Below are 19,283 nucleotides of genomic sequence, written 5' to 3'. Positions count from 1 at the left end.
GGGAGCGGGCCCCGCCCCCTGCCCATCCCAGCCGACCCGGTCGGCCCTCAGTCGCCCCCTACCGGCCCGAACCCCGCCTCCGGCTGGCCCGAGAGCGCCCCGCCTCTCGCCGGCCTTGGCCCCGCCCACCCGGCTTGGCCCCGCCTCCTGGCGACTCCGCCCCTGTCGCCTGCGGCCCTAGACCGTTCGGCCTCCCGACCCTGCCTAGGGGGCTCCGCCTGGCGCCACGGAAGCCCCACGCCGGCCCGCCCAAACCCCGGCCCCGCTCCGCCGCCCCCGCGGCCTGCAGGGCCGGGCGCCGGGGCTCCTCTGCCAGCCCGCCCCTCGGGCCGCCGTGCAGCCGGCCGAGCCCTCGCTGTCCTCGAGGGGAGCCCGCAGAACCCTCGCCCCAGAAAATACACCATGCTTGTTCTTCAGGCCGTTTATTGAGGCTGTCAGTGTCGGTGACCCTCAGAAGTCCCTGTCGCCCGTGGTCGGAGACCCTTCCGCCAGACCTCAGCCCCGCCTCCATTTGCCTAGTTGGGTCCCGACCCCGCCGCTGAGGGGCGGACCCCGCCCAAGCCGGCCCTCTGTCTGCTGGAGTTCAGAATGCTTTTCCAGAACGCCCCCTCCAGGCCTGGAGCTGAAGGTGTGTTAGAGAGATACCATTAAATAAAGCCCGGCAAGATCAGCCCACAGTGCTTAGAAGGTAACCTGTGCTTTCTGCACTTTTCCTGAGAGCAGGAGCGGAGGTAGGCGTCAGAGGCCTAGCTTTCCTCCTTAAGTGGACCCACCACCCCGGCTAACCAAAATAAAGTCCAAGCTAATGCTGGCAAAGAAGAGATACGCCTAGGGGAGAGGGCAAGGTCGGTGGCCCTTACAATTCCAGGAGCTCTGAAAGCCTAAAACGTGGCCAGCGTCCCTGGGCTGCCACCCAGTTCCTCAAAGTAGATTCAGTACCAAAGTAGTGGTGAGATGATGGAAACTGTCCCCTGCACCCCAAGGCTCACACCAGCGTCCCATTCTTGCTGTCATAGTGAGGGGTGGCCCGGGGGAAGCGAAGGGTTGCATACTCCGTCGTGTTTTCTGACCGCAGGTGCTTCATTCCGCGGACAGAGCGTGGCTGGGTACGGCTGCACACTTGGATGTCGGCATAATACAAATTGCTCTCCTCTGGCCAGAGGCCTGGACTCCTCCTGTCTTGAGACTTGGGGTGCTCTAACACCTGCTCATATGTATGTCCTGGTGTTTCAGGGCCCTGTGAGGAATGAACAGTGTTCATTGGCTTGGTTTTGCCCCCGTCCTGGGTTGAATAGTGTCCTCCCAAGTTCTATCCATCCAGAACCCCAGAACGTGCTTTTATTTGGAAAAAGGGTCTTTGCAGGTGTAATTAGTTGAGATCATACTGCATTAGGGTCCTTATAAGGAGGGACATTCAGACACAGAGACACAGATGCAGGGCAAAGATGGCCAAGTGAAGACAGAGGCAGTGGTTGGAGTCAGGCTGCCCCAAGTCAAGGAATGCCTGGCACCACAATAAGCCAGAAGAGGCGAGGAAGAGTCCTCCCCCAGAGCCTCCAGAGGCAGCGGGGCCCTGCTGACACCTTGATTTCAGACTTCTGGTCCCCAGAATTGTGAGAGACTTAAGTTTCTGTTGCTTTAAGCCATCCAGTTTGTAGTGATTTGTTACAGCAGCAACAGGAAACATACACACCTCATCTCCAATGCAGGGCCAGTAAGACTGACATCCCTTCCCTTTGCCCCTTTGGGGAGTGGAGAGAGCTGGGTAGAATCAGCAAATTTTATTGATGCCTGAGATGTATCTGTCCCAGGGTAAAAAACCCACTGTACTGAGATCCCATGTCCTCCAGCCCAGGGAAAGGGACAGAGGCCTGTCACTACCTTTGTGCCATTCTGTTGCTGCGGTGGTGGTGGCTGCTGCTTTGGCGGCTGTCTTGCTTGACTCCCTGAAGGGAAGAAACCAATTTAAATATTCACCTAGATTGTCCTCTTCAAATCTCTATTCAATTACTATGGTAGCCTTTGAACACATCTCCCTGCCTCCATTCTCACCCCTCTTGAGTCCTACCATTCCTACACTGCTATCAGAGCCACTTTTGTGTCTTCCTACAAATCTCATGGGGTAATTTTGGGACTTCAAAGCCTAATCTGGCTGCCCATTGCCTTAGAAGGGGAGACAATCCGGTCCTTTCACAGTCTGGCCCTAATGTCTCATCCTCATTTTCTCACCAGCCCCTAATATAGCTCAGCAAATATATGTCGAGAGCTCATTACATGCCAGGCTCCATGCCATGGGGACAGAATGATGAGTGGGATGTTTGCCTGCCTTGGGAGCTTAGTACTAGGGGAGATCAAGAAGTAAAAGACTATTACAATGCAGCGTGATGAGTGCTCAGCTACTCCAAATAAGCTGCCATTTTCAATCAAATCAGCCTTTTTTTTGCGGGGGGAGGGAGTTGATGGGCTAATTCCGCTGCCTAAAACCCCTCCCCTGCCGCCTCCTCTGCTTCCTTGTGAAGCTGCTATTATTGTTTTGGCATTGGTGTCCTTTCCCATTCTCCCACAGCATGAGTATGTGTCTGCTACAGTACTAGTAGATGGTATTATGATTATTTATTTGCACCTGTCTCGTACTTGATTTGCAGTTTTTCCAGGCCTGAGACAGTGTCTCCTTCTTGTGCCTCTCTGGCCCCTTGCGAGGCCACAATGCCTCACATACAATATAAGTGGTCAGTAAGTATTTCCTGGATGAATGAAAGAAGGAGTGAACAACCTTGCTGATCAGAGTTAATGGAAAGAAGATTCAGAGGTCCAGAGCCAGCTTGAGCCCAGTGATCTGAAGAGTCTTTCTGGTGTACCACCTCCCTTTGTCCCTTCCAAAGTCACTCCTCTTTTCCACCCTTGAGCCTTTCCAAAGACACCATCCATTTCTATTGTCTTCTCTTCTCTAGTTTGCAGCTCAACCCCAGATTTCTTCAGACACTCCCCACCCCACCCCCACCCCCATACTATTACCTGTTTTCTTTTTCCTCCGGACATGTGGTGGACAGCTCCTGTGATAGGAAAAACAGATCACGCATGTGCAAGAGCCCTGGTCTCCATCTTTCCTCCTTCATCATTTGCTCTGTTATGTCCCCAAAATTCTGGAATGACCCTCCCCCACCTCCCTCTAACAAACTCACCCTGAGCCAGGTGCAAGCCCAAAGCATTTATCCAGAGTAGCACACCTCTTCCACATGGATGATTCTGGAAGGTGGAGTGGTACAACTGACATAACCAAACCCCAAATACAGCCTCAAACAACCCGGTGCTGTATGCCGGGGATGTAGCTGGGCCGAGGACTATTCCTGGATTGTCTAACAGGCTAATCCCAGCAGAGGGCAAGGGAAACCTGCCAAATAATGTCATATTCCTGGATTCGGAGACCCTCATGCTGCTTCTTCAGTGCCTTTTTCATGGTCTTTGCCAACCTGGGGTTTTCATTCTGGGATTCAGTAGAAGCTGCCCCAACCAGGGTTAACTAGTTTGGGGCCCCTCAGAGTCCTTTCGGAACCGGGCGATCTTGCTTCCCTGCTTTCCTGTCCTTGTTTTTAATTAACAGAGAAAGTGAGAGATGTTTAACCTTTCCTGTCCTTTTGGGAACTTTGTCCAGAGCACAGGGAATGCTAAATTTGGTGAGTGACTCAGCTTCCCTGCCCATGCTGCAGGGCAGACCTCTTATATTCATTTCTGGGCCCCCGGAGTCCCACAAGGAGCCTGTGTGCCTGCGTGATTGTCAGGTGTTTCATGTCCAGAGAAACAGCATTTTGTCTGGGGAAACGGGCTGAATAGTTTCGGACTTACGCTGTGAGCTTTTTCTTGCTAGTACTTGCCCAGCTCACGCCCGAGCCAACCCTATTTGTCTGACTTCTAGACTCTTAGGAAAGTTTCCTTCCTTTGCTAATTAAAAAGAAAGAGAAAGGGAGACTTCAAAATCATGACGATTTTACTAGCTTGACGGACATTTGTGTTTTGGTTTGATTTTTCCTTTTAAAGATTTATTTAAATAAATAAATCTTCCCCTCCTCCCCCCACCCCGGTGGTTTGTTTTGTTTTTGCTGTCTGTGTTATCTTCTTATTTTCCCTCCTCTGGGATTCACCAGGATTCGATCCTGAAACCTCTGATGGGGAGAGAAGTCTGCCTGTCAATTGTGCCACCTCAGTTCCTGGTTTCTGCTGCACTTCACCTTGACTCTCCCCTTGTCTCTCTTTTGATGCATGATCACCTTGCTGCATGACTCACTTGCAGGAGGCACTGGCTCAGCACAGAGGCACTTGCATGGGCACTTGTGCAGGCACTGGTTCACCACACAGGTACTTGCACGGGCACTGGCTCGCTGCACAGGCGCTCTTTCTCTTCTTCTTTTTCACCAGGGGGCCCCAGGGATCGAACCCAGGTCCTTCCATATGGTAGGCAGAAGTTCTATTACTTGAGTCACATCTGCTTCCCTGATTTTTCTTTTTAATTCAACTTGCCTGAAAGCAGTCAGTGTCTCCATCCAGACTCTATAGGTTGGTTCAGAAGTTTCGAAAAGTACCTCTGGATCTTTTGCCTCCCTCTTCTACCACTTCAGCTCTTGCTTTCTCTTACTGCTGCCCAGTCACAGCCTTATCCCAGCTTCTAATTCTTTGTACTTTGTCGCTGTCTTCCTACTAATTTCTACTTAAATGGGTAAAGAGAATATTAAATGGAAACTATAAGCACTTGGGCTTCTCAATTCTAATGAACAGAGCCTATTCCAGGTTAGATATTTCACAGTGCCTGGACACAACCCAAACAGAACATTCAGTTATTTATAGGTAATGGGATTTTATTTTTTGCTCAGAATTAAGAAAAATAAATGGACACTGTCTGACACTGGTCATAGGAATAAACATTGGCACACTCTTTCTAGAATGCAGTTAGCAATAACTATTTTTTTTTAAGTCCTTAAAAAAAATGTGTGGACTCTGTGCCTCTCTTTGGCCCTGAGAAGATGGCAGAGCAGGCATCCAAGTCAGTGCTGCTTGTATGTATGAGCAACATCTGTCAATCACCATTTCCAAAGCAGTTTTCAGAAAATTTGTAACTGATCAAAAGTATTTCCGATAATTGGAGGTTAGACAGTGCTGCCACAGCCACATATGCGACAGGAAAGACTCCTGATTTTCAAAGGCAACATTGCATGAGGAAGCATGATGATCCTATGAATCACATTGCCCAGCAGATTACCCAGCAAAAAGCAGATTTTTGCCACATTTGATTATATACTATGTATGGATGGAAAAAATCGGGAAGACTTGAATAAAAAAGGTAATCAAGTTAAAAACTGCAAAGCTAAAATTGAACCACTTGGGAGCTATGATCCACAAAAACAGCTTATTATTCAAGACCCCTATTATGGGAATGGCTCCAACTTGGAGACCGTGTACCAGCATTGGGGTAGGTGCCGCAAAGCATTTTTGGAAATGTCACAGTAAAGTTATACCTGTTCAGTGCTGAAGGCCAACAAATGATTAACATCTTTACAGTGATGTTCTAAGTTTTATAATCAATCAGTGTGTTAAAGTGTAATGTTTCATATAGCTCAAGGCCACAACCATTTTTTTAACAGACTTACTATTTCTTCTCTTAAAAAATAATTGTGATGAAAATCAGTGTTTTGTCTGGCAGAAGAAGAAAAATCTTTGATTCAGACAGTTTATGGGGTACATTAAAAGTCCTTAAATAAATTGGGCCTCTTATCTCATTCCAACTACAAAAAGTGGAACAAATAGTAGAACCACAAAATATAATGTTTTTTGTGTGTTTTGTAATGCAGTAGTTTCTTGCCAGTGTTTAGCCTGAAGGTACTACCCAGTGACAGCTAGCATTCTAATATTCTCAATTATGATTTTAATAAATAACAAAACAAAACATCACTTTAAGGCCCAAGTCAATATATGAGCTCGTTGAAACTTCCAATAATCTACCTCTTTAGTAAGCTGATATGGATAAATTAATGGAAATGTCCTCTACTCACCTATACTACCTCTCTTTATCCTTTCATTGAATTGCAAATCCCTAGTCATAGCATTCACAATCTTGACTGGAAGTATTCTAATTCACGCACACATATAGTACATGTCTGTATGTTAAAAGGATAGGAAAGAGAATGATTTATGGAATTAATCTTTAGTATCTTTGATTCTTAATTTTTGTGTTTATCTAATCTATTTCATAAAGAGTCAGCTTTTTTGCTCCCATTTGGACCACTTTGCCTCTGAAAATTTAATTATATCCAGAAAGGACACTGGATGCTGTTTTATCTTACGCTCACTTTGACAAATGGATTTGTTGTTATATACATATACAACCCAAATGTCAAGTATATATTGGCTTAGATGAGAAAAAGTAGTTTAAAAAACTAGAGAAAGAGAATTCTATTATGTTGAAGTCCTTGAATAATATATTAGGTGTTTTTGTTTTTGTTTTTGAGGTACCAGGATCCAGGTATGGAACCCAGGACCTTGCATGTGGGAAGCCAGCGCTCAACTACTGAGCCACATCAGCTACCTTGAGTTGGGTTTTTTTTTTTCAGTTTGCTTGTTGTTTTTTTTAGGAGGCACTAATACCGAACTCAAGACCTCCTATGTGGGAGGCAGGCACTCAAATGCTACTTGAGAAAGCTAATCTTAAATTCATTTGGATATTCATCAGAAATGACTGTTTTCAAAATAAACTGGGGGAGCAGTTCCTGGTGATTCCTAAAGAAGACAAACTATAAGCACACAATGAGCAGACAACGGGCAAAAACAAACTAGCAGGGAGCAGATGTGGCTGAAGCGGTTGAGTACCCACCCACCTTACACATGGGAGGTTCCAGGTTTGGTTCTGGTGCTTCCTAAAGAAAAAACAGACAGACAACAAGAAAAAACAACACACAGACAGATGAGGGAGCCACCTGTGTGTGGGGGGGAGATAAACTGGGACATACAGAAATACAACTAAGAAAAAAAAAATTAATGGTGGAGCAGATGTAGCTCAGTGGTTGAGTACCCACTCCCCATTTACAAGATCCTGGGTTCAATCTCCAGGACCTCCTAAAATACATAAATAAGTAAATAAATAATAAATGTACCTTTTGATGTAGCAATTCCATATCCTAAAAAATAATCAGATTTGTGTAAATATGGATGCTCACTGTAGCAATATTTATAAACACAATCAGAAATACCCTATATGCCCAACATTTGGGAAATGACTAAATAAGTGGCATATCCAGTCAATGGAACTCTCTGCAGCCATTTTAAAAAGATGTTGGAAGAACACTGTCAACCATGAAATAACAAATTAAGTTGTAAGGCACCAAAGGCATTTATTTGGGGTGTTAGAATTGCAATTTGGGGTGCATAGATTCAGGTAGCAACCCAAATTGTGTCCTGTCTTGGCATTTCCAGGCAAGGGTTTTTTAAGGAAAAGAAGATTAGACCAGTTTTTTTGTGTGTGGTTGGTGGATATTTGTTCAGTTTTTTGTTTTTGAAGGAGAGATTGAACCCAAGACCTCATCTGTGGGAAGCAGGCACTCAACCACTGAGCTGCACCCACTCCCCTTTAGGGTTTTGAGGAACATTGTTCCAAGTCTTTGCATTCTTTGGCAGTTTGTGCTTTCGGCTAAGACTTGCATAAGAGTAACCTCCAGAAAGACCTCTGACTCCATTTAAAATCTCTTAGCCATAGAAACTCTATTATTTATATATTTTTTTTTTTTTCTTTTTTTTTTTTTGAGGTACCGGGGCTGGGAATTGAACCCTGGACCTCACATGTGGTCAACCACCCAGCCACATCAGCTTCCCTGAGCTGGTTCCTTTGTTTACTTGTTGTTTGTTTTTGTATTTAGGAGGCATCAGGGACTGAACCCGGGACTTCCCATATGAGAAGAAGGTGCTCTACCATGTAAGCCACATCCGCTATCATGTTTTATTTCTTTTAACAACACCTAACAGCATGGAAAAAATTTACTCTTTATTAAGCTTGAAAAAAGATACTAAGATGTTTGGGAAGAAAAACTGGGTATATATGCATTTTAGAAGGATTATATGGAAATCTACTAAAACATTCCTGGCTGTCATCTCTGGGTGCTTATATTTATGGTTGCTTCTTATTTTCTACTCTGGTATTTTCCAAATTCTCTACAGTGGTTATGTCTTTTGTAATCAGAAAAAGAAACAGCAACAACAACAACATTTTAAAGTGAACAATTCTGGGACTGTCCTAGTATCTAAATCTCCAGAATTTTAATGAGATAATGAGCAATTTTTATCGAATCCTAATAATATTTTAGGAGACAAAAAGTAGGTTTTGGTTAGACTGTCTGGTGTACAGGTTTTATCACGGGCTCTGGAGTTAGACTGTCAATGTAAGATTATCTGTGTGAACTTCAGCAATTTTTTAACTTCTCAAGAACTCTCTTTTCTTATTAATAAAATGAGGATTGCACTAGAATTTAAACATCATGGGATTATTTTAAGGGTTGAATATAATAATAAAGGTAAGATACTTAGCATGGCGCCTGCATATAACGAGCATCAGTAAAAGCTGACTCCTATGACAATGATGCCTACTGCCATCAGAGGAAGAACTGACCAATAATGAAGAATATGAAGATTTGGAAGGAGAGGAAGGGAAAGAAGATGTTACATCCACTTCTCTAAAAGCCTTTATATGTCTCTGGATGTCCTATGTCTGTACAATATCTAATAGTTGAAAGAGTGTGTTACGTCTTTTTGATTTTCAAACTAAGGACCTAGAACTTTGCTGTCTTAATAAGGCAGGGATCAAATTTCCTTTTATTATTATGTCTTCTGCACCTAGCCCTGTGCCTGGTACATAATGGATGTTCAATAATATTTGTCTAATAAATGAATAAGTAGTAGGATCAGAAGTGAATCCAAGGTACTGACTCCAAACCCTATTTGCTTTCCAACGCGTCTCACCTGCCTCTCTAAATATGATGATGATGCTTTATTTATAAACAAGACATCCCACAGCTCTGATCCAGGCCTGGAATGGTACCGCTAAGAAGGCAGTGGACAGATAAAAGCAGGCCTTGGGATTTATTGTGATGACAGTTCTGGGAAAGAAGGAGAACAACAATGCAATGTATTATGAGATTTTCATATAATCTCTCACTCTTCGAAACAAACCTGTGTTCTAAACAAGGTGGGTCATATTATTTATGACCACTTTTACAGATGAGAAACAAAGAAGGTAAAAGGGACTTGCCTACGGTCTTACAGCAAACACGTGAAAATTACATTCAACTATTCCCTGCCTATCCTCCTTCTTCCCACTTCTGTTCTTTTTGATGAACATTTCTGTGAAGTTGATTTCCTTGATCTGAGAGGCAGTACTACGTAGTGGTTAGAAGTCTGGGCTCTAGAATCAGATAAGCCTAGGTTGGAATCTCAGTTCACTGAGAAGCCACGTGACCTTGGGCAAGTTACTTAACTTCTCTGAGCCTCGGCTTCTCTGCTATAAAATGAAGGGGCAGGAGAAGACCACTTACCTCACAAGAGTTGTTGTAAAAGCACCTGGCACATAACAAACTCTTAAATGCTAGTATTATTATCATTAGGGGAAGAAAAGGGAGAGGGGAGGGGGAAGAGGACAAAGAGAAATGGCTGCTTCCCCATCCAGCCCTGCTCTGGCCATCCTGCAGACAGCTGGCCTGGCTGTTTCCTAAGGTCCCCTGAGAGGAGGGGGCACGGAAGGAGGTGCCAGGCAGGGGAAGGTGGCAGAGAACCACCTCTGGGCTCTGTCTTACTCATACATGTCATCAGGGGGGTGATATTTTCCTCCTTCGGGACCCCCTGTTCCCTATCAGAGATGTTACCCTCAGCCGTTTCCCCTACTCACCAGCTTTCCCCGCAGCAGAGCCGGTTTCCCATGGCGCTCTGACTCCAAGGGAGCCCAGCTGTTTGCTAAAATAAAGAGGCTTGTGCATTTCCTGGTTCCTGCTCAGGCTTCCAGTGGCAGCTCCCGGGAAATCTGTCAGTGTCAGATTTCAACCTAGCAGGTTGGACTTTGGAAGCCACCTGCTGGAAGGATTCCCAGGTGACTGAGTCAAAAGGTAGAGCAACACAAACCCAGCTCCGGGTGAGAGCTCGCTCACCTTAGGGATTTGAAGCTTCTTTGGTGAAGCCACAGACTTTGAGCTTCGAGCTTCAGTGAAAAGAAACCTGAGATAGAAAGGGGCTGTGGGTTTCCTTTGGAAATGCTTCTCCACTACATCTCATTGTCGTTGAATCTTACCTTAGGTTTCCCCAGTACCACTCAGGTTTAATTGAGTTTCACTTTCAAGGTAATTGGTGCCAATTTCTTATCATCCCTGCCCAGAATCTGGGGTTGGATACCCGAGTCTCTTGCAAGCTCGAATTTAGGGAAATTCCTTTTATATTCTCCCTGACTGTGGGAATCAACTTGGGCAAAGCACTTGACCTTTCAGGGCCTAGGTTCCCAGGACTATGAAATGAAACTTGTTATCTCATCCCCTTTTCGGTCTCATCATCCGAGTCTGATTGTACTGGCCTCAGCACTTCTTAATCGCTCACTTCTCCACCCCCAGGGCACAACTACCGACTCCCCACTTACCCCTTAACCCAGCTTCTCCTTCCAGTGACTCAAAGTCGGACTCACCCTACACTTACCAGCAGCTAGGATGTCATCAGGCAAATTCCTTGGCAGAAAACATGGGCTCTAGGAGAATTCGTGAAACACGTAAGGCCTGTTTACAGTGCTCTTTGGTGTCTTCCCCAGATGCCTGGTTATTCGTGTGCCCCTTGTGGATGATCAGAACTCAGCACTGCACTGACTTCCTCCCCATGTCCTCCTGCTAAGTGATTCCCCAATAGGATAGTGGTGATGATTAAATGAGATAATGCAGGTAAAGCTCTAGTCCTGGCACATGGGAAGCTCTCAGGAAGTCTTAGTTAATATTATGCTATTATTACTTTTTGTTCTCAGCTAATTGTCAGGTGGAAAGCATCTTAGTTTATCATCTCGTGCCTGGATCACTAGCCTCTTATCTCCTGGCCGCGATTCTCCCGGGCAATCTATTGTATACTCTGCCATCAGCTGTAATCTTTCCTTCCTGTTGTCGGTCTAGACCAAAAGCCATTAATGATTTCCTGTTACTACAGGATAAAGGTCAAGCTTCTTAGCCTGGCACTCAGAGCCCTTCTCAGTCTGGTCCCTTTCCAGCCACGTGCTCTATAATTTAAAGGAAAACATCTAAGATATTAGATGATCAGAAACTCCCAAGGAGCCAACAGGGTGACGTGGTAGTCACAAGACCAGATATATCTCAAGTAGTATTAACAGAAGCCTAGAGATACCAAGCAAGGGTGTTGATTAGTTGGCTGACATCTGTACCAGTCACTTCATAACTGGAATTGTAATTTTAGGTTTAGGTGTTGGCTTTCAAGTCATCAAAAGGCATTTTGTTCAAAAGAAGGTTGTCTGGGTAGTAAGTGGTATGGAAATTGCCATAAGATATGGTTCTAGGCATGTTTTAGCTGGAAGAAGGGAAGCAAGCATTAGGAGAACATTAAAGAATAGTTATCTTTAAATATCTGAAGGACTTTCAAGTGAAAGAAGGGTTGCATTTATATTCTGGACATAACCAAAACAAATTGGCAGAAGTTACTGAAATGCAGATTTTGATTCAACAGAAGAAATGAATTGAAAGAGATATGTTCAAATAAATGAAGTGGGCTGCCTTATTAAGTTCTAAGTTCTCTGTCACTCAAAATGTCCCGGGAGAAGTTTACCAATTGCCTGAAAATAACTTGAATGGGGTAAGGAGCTGGACTAGATCAGAGGTTTTTCAAATTTTTCTTAGCTAAGGAATTCTTTCTTTTAAATAAGACGTATAAAAAACCCCAATTACAAAACAGACCCATGTGAAGCTGGTCTAGTTGAAGTTTGAGTAGGGCCCTTTTTAAAAATTGTTTTTCTTCTCAACTAGATGTTAAGATTTCTGAAAGTAGGGAAGTGGATTTGGCCCAATGGATAGGGCGTCTGCCTACCACATGGGAGGTCCAAGGTTCAAACCCAGGGCCTCCTGACCCATGTGATGAGCTGGCCCATGCACAGTACTGATGCTCGCAAGGAGTGCCCTGCCATGCAGGGGTGTCCTCCGTGTAGAGGAGCCCCACGCGCAAGGAGTGCGCCCCATAAGGAGAGCTGTCCAGCGGGAAAAAAGCGCAACCTGCCCGGGAATAGTACTGCACACATGGAGAGCTGACACAGCAAGATGACGCAACAAAAAAATGAGACACAGATTCCAGGTGCCACTGACACAAGCGGACACAGAACACACAGCGAATGGACAGAGAGCAGATAACTGGGGGGGGGGGGGGGGGAGGAAGGGGAGAGAAAAAAATCAAGTTGTAATTTCTAAAAAAAAAAGATTCCTGAAAGTAGACAATAAAAGACCATATTTTAGTATAATTTAATTTACAATTCATATTCCCCCATAGTGTATTAGAGTTTGATTTGAATGAATTAAAAATGAATCTACAAATAGTTATTTCTCTGAGGCAATCCTTATATTAATCATTGAACTTCTCAAGTGAGGGTTTTTATCCTGGGGATCCATCGATCCCTAAGAGGAATGTATGAATGGATCTCAAGAGTTTTGTGAACCTATTCAAATTTTGAGCATGTGTATTTTTCTGGCTAGAAGGTTTTATATTATAGCTTTTGTTAGATTATCAAAGCCATCTGTGACCCAATTTAAGAAACACCGCTTTAATGGAAGAATTTCAGGTATCCACCAGTTTGGTAGAAGACGTATTTTTAGGCAGGAAGGTCTTCTGGACACTCCCCAAATCATAACCATGCATGCTCTCTTCACTACAGAGAGTAACTGAGGGGTCAGAAGCCCAGGATTTCCTGAATACCCCATACTCATAGTTGTAGGACTCTGCTTCCAAGGGGATATCCCCCTAGAGCCATCCCACCCCCCTAATGGCCCTAGAACCCCTGCATTTGGACTGGGATTGGATGTGGTGATGCAGTGTTTCCTCTCTTTGGAATGTTCTGGGATTGGAGACCAATGCTTTCGTGGGCCTCCCCTGTGAGAGGGTGGGGAGACTTTAGGGTGCGGTGATAATGGTAGAGGCTGTGTGTCAGTGGCCCTGTGTAGGCATATGCAGTTCCTAGGAATCAGAAGCCATTTTCAGTAGAAAGACCTTAGTATGGGAGAACCAAGTATTCACTCCAGGGCTTTAGGTAATTCTTTCCAGCCAGTCACTGTTTTCCTAACCCCTACCCCAAAAAAAGGGGCCAGACGGTCTGGAGACCCTAGTTTTTGTGTCTCTAATCACCAGCTCAGACAGTGCCCTCTGGGCTGTTCGGATGGCATATCCCATTTCCCTCCCAGGATCACTCTTCTTTTGTTGCACTGTGAGAAAACCATGGCTAGGAATTTGATCTGGAGCCAGTGCCAGCTTGCGGGTATGAGCTCGGCATCCAAATGTGAGCTCGGGGTGCCGTTGGTACCTTGGGCACATCGAACCCAAGAGCGTCTGTCTAGCTAGCCACGACCTCTTCCCTCCCTGCCCATCCCATCCTCCAGGCCACACAACAGGGAGCAGCACAAACTAGGCCCCGAGATCTGGGTTTATTCAGCCCCACCCAGAACTAAGCCAAAGCCTATATGACACGTCCCAAGGGACCAAACCATACATTGCAGACCCTGCACCGCTCCCCTCTCCCAGGGATGCTGCTACCCCAGGGGTGGCGGGCAGCTGCTCCTACCACTGCAGGAGGCAGAGAGGGAGCTGCTAGGTGCTGGGTCTGAGGCCATCAGGGCTCCATGCTGGTGGCCTCCTCCTCTTCCTCCGGGTCAGGAGGCGCAGGGAGCAGGGAGATGTAGACCTCATTGACCTCCGTGTCCAAGTGTCGGCCACCCCGAGGCGCCTCCAGGTTAAGGATGCCATCGTGGGAGAGGGCGGCGCGGACCCGCCAGGGGTCCACATCGGCAGGCAGGACGTAGGTGCGGCAGAACTCGCGGGACACGAAGCCGTGGCGGTCCAGACGCTGGGGGTGCCGGGCGGACACCTCCAGCAGGTTGTCCACAGTCCTCACGGTCACCTCATCTGGGGTAAAGTGGCTCACGTCCAGAAAGGCCTGGAACTTGCCCTCGCTGAGCCGAAGCTCCGAGGCCCCCGCCCTGCTACCCTCCCCAGCCTGGCCGGCCCGAGGCCGGATGTAGTAGCCATGGTAGAGGGTGGGGGTCAGGATCTCTTCTGGCAGGAGGCCTGAGGGGCAGAGAGAGAGAAGGGGAGAGGCGGAATGAGGGAGGAGAGGAGCTGGAGGTGAGGGATGGGGGAGCAGGAAGGAGAGTCAGAAGTGGGGAGGGGCAGGGGGCAGCTAGGGAGAGGGGATTGAGAAAGGAAATGGGGTGGGGGTGAGGAGGGCAAAGCAAACTGGGACAGGGGGATTAGAGGGGGGACAAGAAGGCACACGGGGGCGGGGGGCCGAGGAGGAGGATCAGCGTGTAGGCACCGTGTCTGTTCTGAGGTCAGAAGGCCCGGGACAGCGCCCTGCTCGTTGGGGCTGGGGGGGGGGGCGGGCATCTGGGGTGGGGGAGATGGCTCGTCCCAGGAGTTCAGTTAAGCCCAAAGTGGGGTGGAGGCCAGTAACGCTGGGAGGTCCGCCCAGAATTTCAGGGGGTGGGGGTGGGAGGCAAGGGGTGGCGTCTGTGTCCTACCTTCCCCGAAGCGCTGCTCGCCCAGGCGGCTCGGGTTGGCAAACTCGTACTCGGCGGTGGCCGGGTGGGCATGGGGCACCGAGCGGCCCGACATGGCAGCAGCTGGGCGGCGGCCCCGGTCCGAGGTGCAGCCCCGACAGGCGCAGCGCGACCCTTCCAGCCGCCTGCAGGGCCAGGGCTCGGCCGGAGGTGGGGGCGGGGTCTGCATCACCCAAAATAGTGCCGCGCCTCCGGGGAGGGGCGGGCCGGGGGGCCCTGGGTGCGAGCGGCGGGGGTGTGCCTGGTGCCGCCCGGACCCCCGGTCCCCTCCCCCGCACGCCCTTCAGCTGTCGCAGGGTGCCTGAGAGGACAGCTGGGGGTCCTGGCTCGGGAGTGCGCGGGGGGGAGGGGAGGCCGGTGTCGGGAGGTGGGGGGCGAGGGGAGGCGTAGCTGAGACCCTCACCCACGGTTTGCACGTTTTCCTCCTCCCCAGGCGCCGGCAGCGGGCTCCCTACTTCCCACGGCAACTCCTGGGTTTAAGGGTTTGCCAGCCTTGCAGGCTGACAAATGCAAGAAACTTGTCCACCTTTCCTGTGGGGTCAGGGTCGGGGTGGGGGTGTCTTCCTGCGCCGACTAATGTTAGGGTCCTCTCCCGAACCCAGGTCAAGGCAGGGCACCAGGCAGACGCCTGGCCCTGGCATGCTGGGGCTCACCGCCCTCCTCCAGGGACCCACAAGGAGTTAATGTCCCTGGGGCCCAGCCTTGGAAGATTCCAGTGCCCGGCCAGGCCCAAGATAGTTGCTGGCCGGATGCCCCTGGCAGGCGAGCGCCTGGGGGGGGGCGGGGGGCGGGGAGGAGGGGCACCCCACCGCCTGCCTGAGATTCTTGACGCGGGCCCAACTCCAGAGAACAGAATGAGGGCTGGGGGTGGGGGTTCTGCTAGTGGGTGTGCATAGGAAAGCCAGTGAAATGAGACCGGGACGAGTCACTGGCCAGCTCAGACATGTTTATGTTTCTCTTTTCTTAGCTCAGTGAGTATTGGGTATGTGTCACCCTGCCAAATCCCATCACAAGTCTCCATGAACGGGTGGCGAGCTGGGATAATAAAACCCCTGACATCACCATTCCAGAAGCTTCACAAGACTGTGTATATAAAGGGTTGGCTGTAGCGGAGGCTGAAGGAGCTGACCAACCAGCTGAGTGCCCACGCTCGCCAGCCACCATGGACATCGCCATCCACCATCCCTGGATCCGCCGTCCCTTTTTTCCTTTCCACTCCCCCAGCCGCCTCTTTGACCAATTCTTCGGAGAGCACCTGTTGGAATCGGATCTCTTCCCAGCTTCTACTTCCCTGAGCCCCTTCTACCTTCGGCTGCCCTCTTTTCTGCGGGCACCCAGCTGGATTGACACTGGGCTCTCAGAGGTGAGCCCCCCGTCCCTGCCAGGGCAGGAGAGTTCTTTCTAGAACTTCCTGGACACTTCTCCATCCACTCTCCTTTCCCTCTCTGCTTAAACCTGATTATATTTAAGTGCCTTAGGTGTCTAGAAGTGAAGAAAGAGGAGTTGCTAGGACTGCCCTCCCCCGGTTACCTATTTGATGCTTCTCTATATCCTGTTTATTAGTGCACGGTCTTTATGCACCATAAAAGTCATCTTCTGACCTCTAGCTTCTGAGCAGGATGTCCATTCCCTGGCTTGGTTCATAATGATCTGCAGGGAGAGAGCTGCCTTCAGACTCGTTTGCTCCCTCTTCTAACACCTCATTCTCCTGGCCACATCCTGGCTTTTCATCCCTATTGGGTGGAACTGGAGACAGCCACCGCTGTTCCTTTTTATTCTCAGTGGCTTTCCTGGCTTCTCAGGGATGGAACTGGGCATTGGCCTAGGTCCAAGCCTTTTGAGGAAGAGAACTCCACTTATCCCAGGAGGGTGGGAGAAGGGTGAGCAGATAAGGGTGACAAAAGCTGCTGCGATAATAACCTTGATTTAAAAATAATCAAGTGTGAGTAAACAAGAGCTGAGTGGGCAAGGGCTTTGGAAGGACAAGCAGAGCCAGCGGAACATTCCAGATGGGTGAGTAGGAAACTTGGCAGAGAGCTCAACAAGAAAATGGGGCCTTTGTCTCACAGACAAAGGCCAGGCATTGGAGTTAGGGAGGCAGCAGAAGCCATGGCCAGGCCATTCTTGTGACGGGTGAAGTCCCCTGAGTGGCCTGTCTTCTTGTCTCTGTAAATAAGGTTTAGGCCTCATGACTAAGTGGCGTGCTTTGGGTACCACTGTGGTGGTTCCCCTAAACCAGAAAGCCATGTTTCTTTATTCAAAAAGGCATTTTTAGCAGAAAAGACGAGGATAAATTAGCTGGACAGAAGGCAACTCTGTAGAATGATGAGACCATATGAATGTAATGGGATCTCCTGCCATCTTTTCCACTGTCCCCTTCCCCCCACCTTGCTGTTTCTAGATGCGCCTGGAGAAGGACAGGTTCTCTGTCAACCTGGATGTGAAGCACTTCTCCCCAGAGGAACTCAAGGTCAAGGTGCTGGGAGATGTGATTGAGGTCCATGGCAAACATGAAGAGCGCCAGGTACATAGCTTGTTTTCTCTTCTGCCCATTCATTCAGTGCCTACTATGTGCCTGTCACTGCCATCAGCCTCTGAGGCTGGCAACATTCCAGTCTGAGGGTCTGGATCAAGGTCACACATCAGTAGCCAGAAGACTAACTAGTCACAGACTTTTTTGTTGTTGTTGTCAAGAAAGTGGCCTTTGTTTTGATTTGATTGCCTTAAATGGGAGAGATGGAATGTTCACTCTCCATTTAAGCCAGTGGTTCTCAATCTTGGCCACATTAGAATCACCAGGGTGAGTTTTCAAAAATCCCAATGCTTAGGTGCACCCCAGACCAATTACCTCAGAACTGTAATTGTATGAGAATGTTTAGGTGAGACCCAGGCAGGCATCGGCATTTGGTTAAAGCTCCCTAGATAATTCTATACACAGCCAAGGTTGAAAACCACTGATTTAGGCATAGTACTTGTCAGACACCTGGTTGCTTTACATAATTACATTAATTTCATGCACCCGAAGGCATGTGAGATTGTGGCTCCTCTTATATTTGTTCAGGAATCCATTTCTCCTCTTTATGCCCATCTTACTGCTGAGCTACTCTGCTTGCCTAAGTGTCAGTGCTGTGCTCAGTTCCTAATAGCTAGATGGAAATCAGTTAATTGAGAGCCTGCCTGGATAAATGAGTATGCTTCTCGCCATTAATCATAACCCAGAAACTTGTATATCAGACAGAAATTTGTCTGCAGGCTGGTTCCATTTTGCTTACATAATTTAAGTTTGGGTCATAGTCGCCCTGGAGGGCAGCAGTCCTGTTGGTCTGGAACATCCTGGGTACTCCTGAAGAGTCAGGACAATTTATGGGCTTCCCCAGAGACTCATAACCTCCATGCCAGGGTGAGATTCCAACTCTTGAAGGTCCAGCAAACCTCAATCTAAACGTTTGGGAAATACCCCTAAACGTAGCTGTGCCCCAGAGTTTGGAGAACCATGAAGTTTGGAAATGTTTCCGACTTCTCAGACACTCTTGTTGGTAGGAATGGCCACCTGCGCAACTTCATTTTAGCCCCCAATCTGAAATGAACAACTACTTCGCTTTCTTTCACCTCGTTGCCATGGAATGTGGGCTGTAGTCAAGTGGTATGATGTCCTATTCTCATCTCTCTCCCCTCTTCCCTTGTTCCCTTGGATTAGGATGAACATGGTTTCATCTCCCGGGAGTTCCACAGGAAATACCGGATCCCAGCCGACGTGGACCCTGTCGCCATTACTTCATCCCTGTCATCTGATGGCGTCCTTACTGTGAACGGACCAAGGAAACAGGCCTCTGGCCCTGAGCGCACCATTCCCATCACCCGTGAAGAGAAGCCTGCTCTCACTGCCTCCTCCAAGAAATAGATGCTCTTTCTCTAGTGAATTTTTTAACACAAAAAGCTTCCCCCAACCAGTGAATGAAAATCTTGTGCCTAGTGACAAAGCTTATTAATGCTAAGGGCAGGCCCAATTTGTTAAGCTAATAAAATATCATTCAGCAACAGATAACTGTCTCATGTGTGACTCTTCAGTATGTTTTTAAATGAACGTGCACATCCCAGCAGATCTATTTAATCATCCCATTATGCTTTGGGGGGGCTCCAAGGATTTTAGAGTCAGAATGACTGGCGGCACCACTTCCTAATGATATAAATTTAGGCAAATCCCTTAACTTTTCTGGTCTTCAAGTTTTTGTTTACAACATGGGATGATTATTTGTACAAAGTTGTAAGGAGAGAATTAAGGAGAAAAAGTAGGTGAGGCCTCTGTCAGAATTCAAGGAATGTCAGTTCCTCTCTTCCCTCCTTCTTTGAGTTTAGCCTTCAGTTGCAACAACCTGAGCAGATCTGAAGAAACTCTGGATACCAGGGTTCAAAAGGCCTTACTGCATCTCTGAAATAAAGAGAATATATGGCGCCTCCAACGTTGAT

At 47.8% G+C, this 19,283-nt stretch overlaps 3 protein-coding genes across 8 annotated transcripts; 1 reads left to right on the top strand and 2 right to left on the bottom strand.

Annotated features, from left to right (window-relative positions):
- Positions 1–406: 406 nt before the first annotated feature.
- On the bottom strand, positions 407–10,067 carry C27H11orf52 (chromosome 27 C11orf52 homolog). Of its 6 annotated transcripts, none has more exons than XM_071212331.1 (6): positions 9,917–10,067; positions 7,140–7,163; positions 3,183–3,246; positions 3,016–3,053; positions 1,882–1,946; positions 407–1,237 (listed from the first exon to the last, which is right to left on the bottom strand). In XM_071212331.1, exons 1-6 carry the CDS (start codon positions 10,002–10,004, stop codon positions 986–988), a joined length of 531 nt encoding a protein of 176 aa, XP_071068432.1. In that variant the 5' UTR covers positions 10,005–10,067; the 3' UTR covers positions 407–985. The 6 variants fall into 6 exon arrangements, with proteins under 6 accessions (XP_071068432.1, XP_012376160.1, XP_058145060.2 ...); XM_012520706.4 differs by lacking the exon at positions 3,183–3,246 and adding an exon at positions 6,864–6,902 and having other exon boundaries at positions 9,917–10,052; XM_058289077.2 differs by lacking the exon at positions 9,917–10,067 and adding an exon at positions 6,864–6,902.
- A 3,599-nt stretch (positions 10,068–13,666) lies between these two features.
- On the bottom strand, positions 13,667–15,484 carry HSPB2 (heat shock protein family B (small) member 2). The gene is made up of 2 exons (XM_004481145.5): positions 14,778–15,484; positions 13,667–14,325 (listed from the first exon to the last, which is right to left on the bottom strand). The coding sequence occupies exons 1-2, from the start codon at positions 14,983–14,985 to the stop codon at positions 13,871–13,873; spliced, it is 663 nt and encodes a 220-aa protein (XP_004481202.3). The 5' UTR covers positions 14,986–15,484; the 3' UTR covers positions 13,667–13,870.
- A 315-nt stretch (positions 15,485–15,799) lies between these two features.
- Positions 15,800–18,861, top strand: CRYAB (crystallin alpha B). The gene is made up of 3 exons (XM_004481144.5): positions 15,800–16,179; positions 17,218–17,340; positions 18,514–18,861. Exons 1-3 carry the CDS (start codon positions 15,979–15,981, stop codon positions 18,715–18,717), a joined length of 528 nt encoding a protein of 175 aa, XP_004481201.2. The 5' UTR covers positions 15,800–15,978; the 3' UTR covers positions 18,718–18,861.
- Positions 18,862–19,283: the final 422 nt, after the last annotated feature.

The sequence above is a fragment of the Dasypus novemcinctus genome, chromosome 27 (genome assembly GCF_030445035.2).
Source record: "Dasypus novemcinctus isolate mDasNov1 chromosome 27, mDasNov1.1.hap2, whole genome shotgun sequence".
Classification (NCBI taxonomy): Eukaryota; Metazoa; Chordata; class Mammalia; order Cingulata; family Dasypodidae; genus Dasypus; species Dasypus novemcinctus.
The sequence above is the reverse complement of the archived record's forward strand: the minus strand, read 5'-3'. Positions and strand labels throughout refer to the sequence as shown.

What these genes read in the sequence shown, in the direction of transcription:
- C27H11orf52 (XM_071212331.1), bottom strand. Translation starts at nt 10,004, where the DNA reads ATGCACAAGCCTCTTTATTTTAGCAAACAGCTGGGCTCCCTTGGAGTC. An exon ending in GGGCTTGCACCTGGCTCAGG is followed by an intron (nt 3,054 to 3,182) that starts GTGAGTTTGTTA and finishes TTCCTATCACAG; the next exon opens with GAGCTGTCCACCACATGTCC. An exon ending in AGCAACAGAATGGCACAAAG is followed by an intron (nt 1,238 to 1,881) that starts GTAGTGACAGGC and finishes CATTCCTCACAG; the next exon opens with GGCCCTGAAACACCAGGACA.
- HSPB2 (XM_004481145.5), bottom strand. Translation starts at nt 14,985, where the DNA reads ATGCAGACCCCGCCCCCACCTCCGGCCGAGCCCTGGCCCTGCAGGCGG. An exon ending in CGAGCAGCGCTTCGGGGAAG is followed by an intron (nt 14,326 to 14,777) that starts GTAGGACACAGA and finishes TCTGCCCCTCAG; the next exon opens with GCCTCCTGCCAGAAGAGATC.
- CRYAB (XM_004481144.5), top strand. Translation starts at nt 15,979, where the DNA reads ATGGACATCGCCATCCACCATCCCTGGATCCGCCGTCCCTTTTTTCCT. An exon ending in TTGACACTGGGCTCTCAGAG is followed by an intron (nt 16,180 to 17,217) that starts GTGAGCCCCCCG and finishes TGCTGTTTCTAG; the next exon opens with ATGCGCCTGGAGAAGGACAG. An exon ending in GCAAACATGAAGAGCGCCAG is followed by an intron (nt 17,341 to 18,513) that starts GTACATAGCTTG and finishes CCCTTGGATTAG; the next exon opens with GATGAACATGGTTTCATCTC.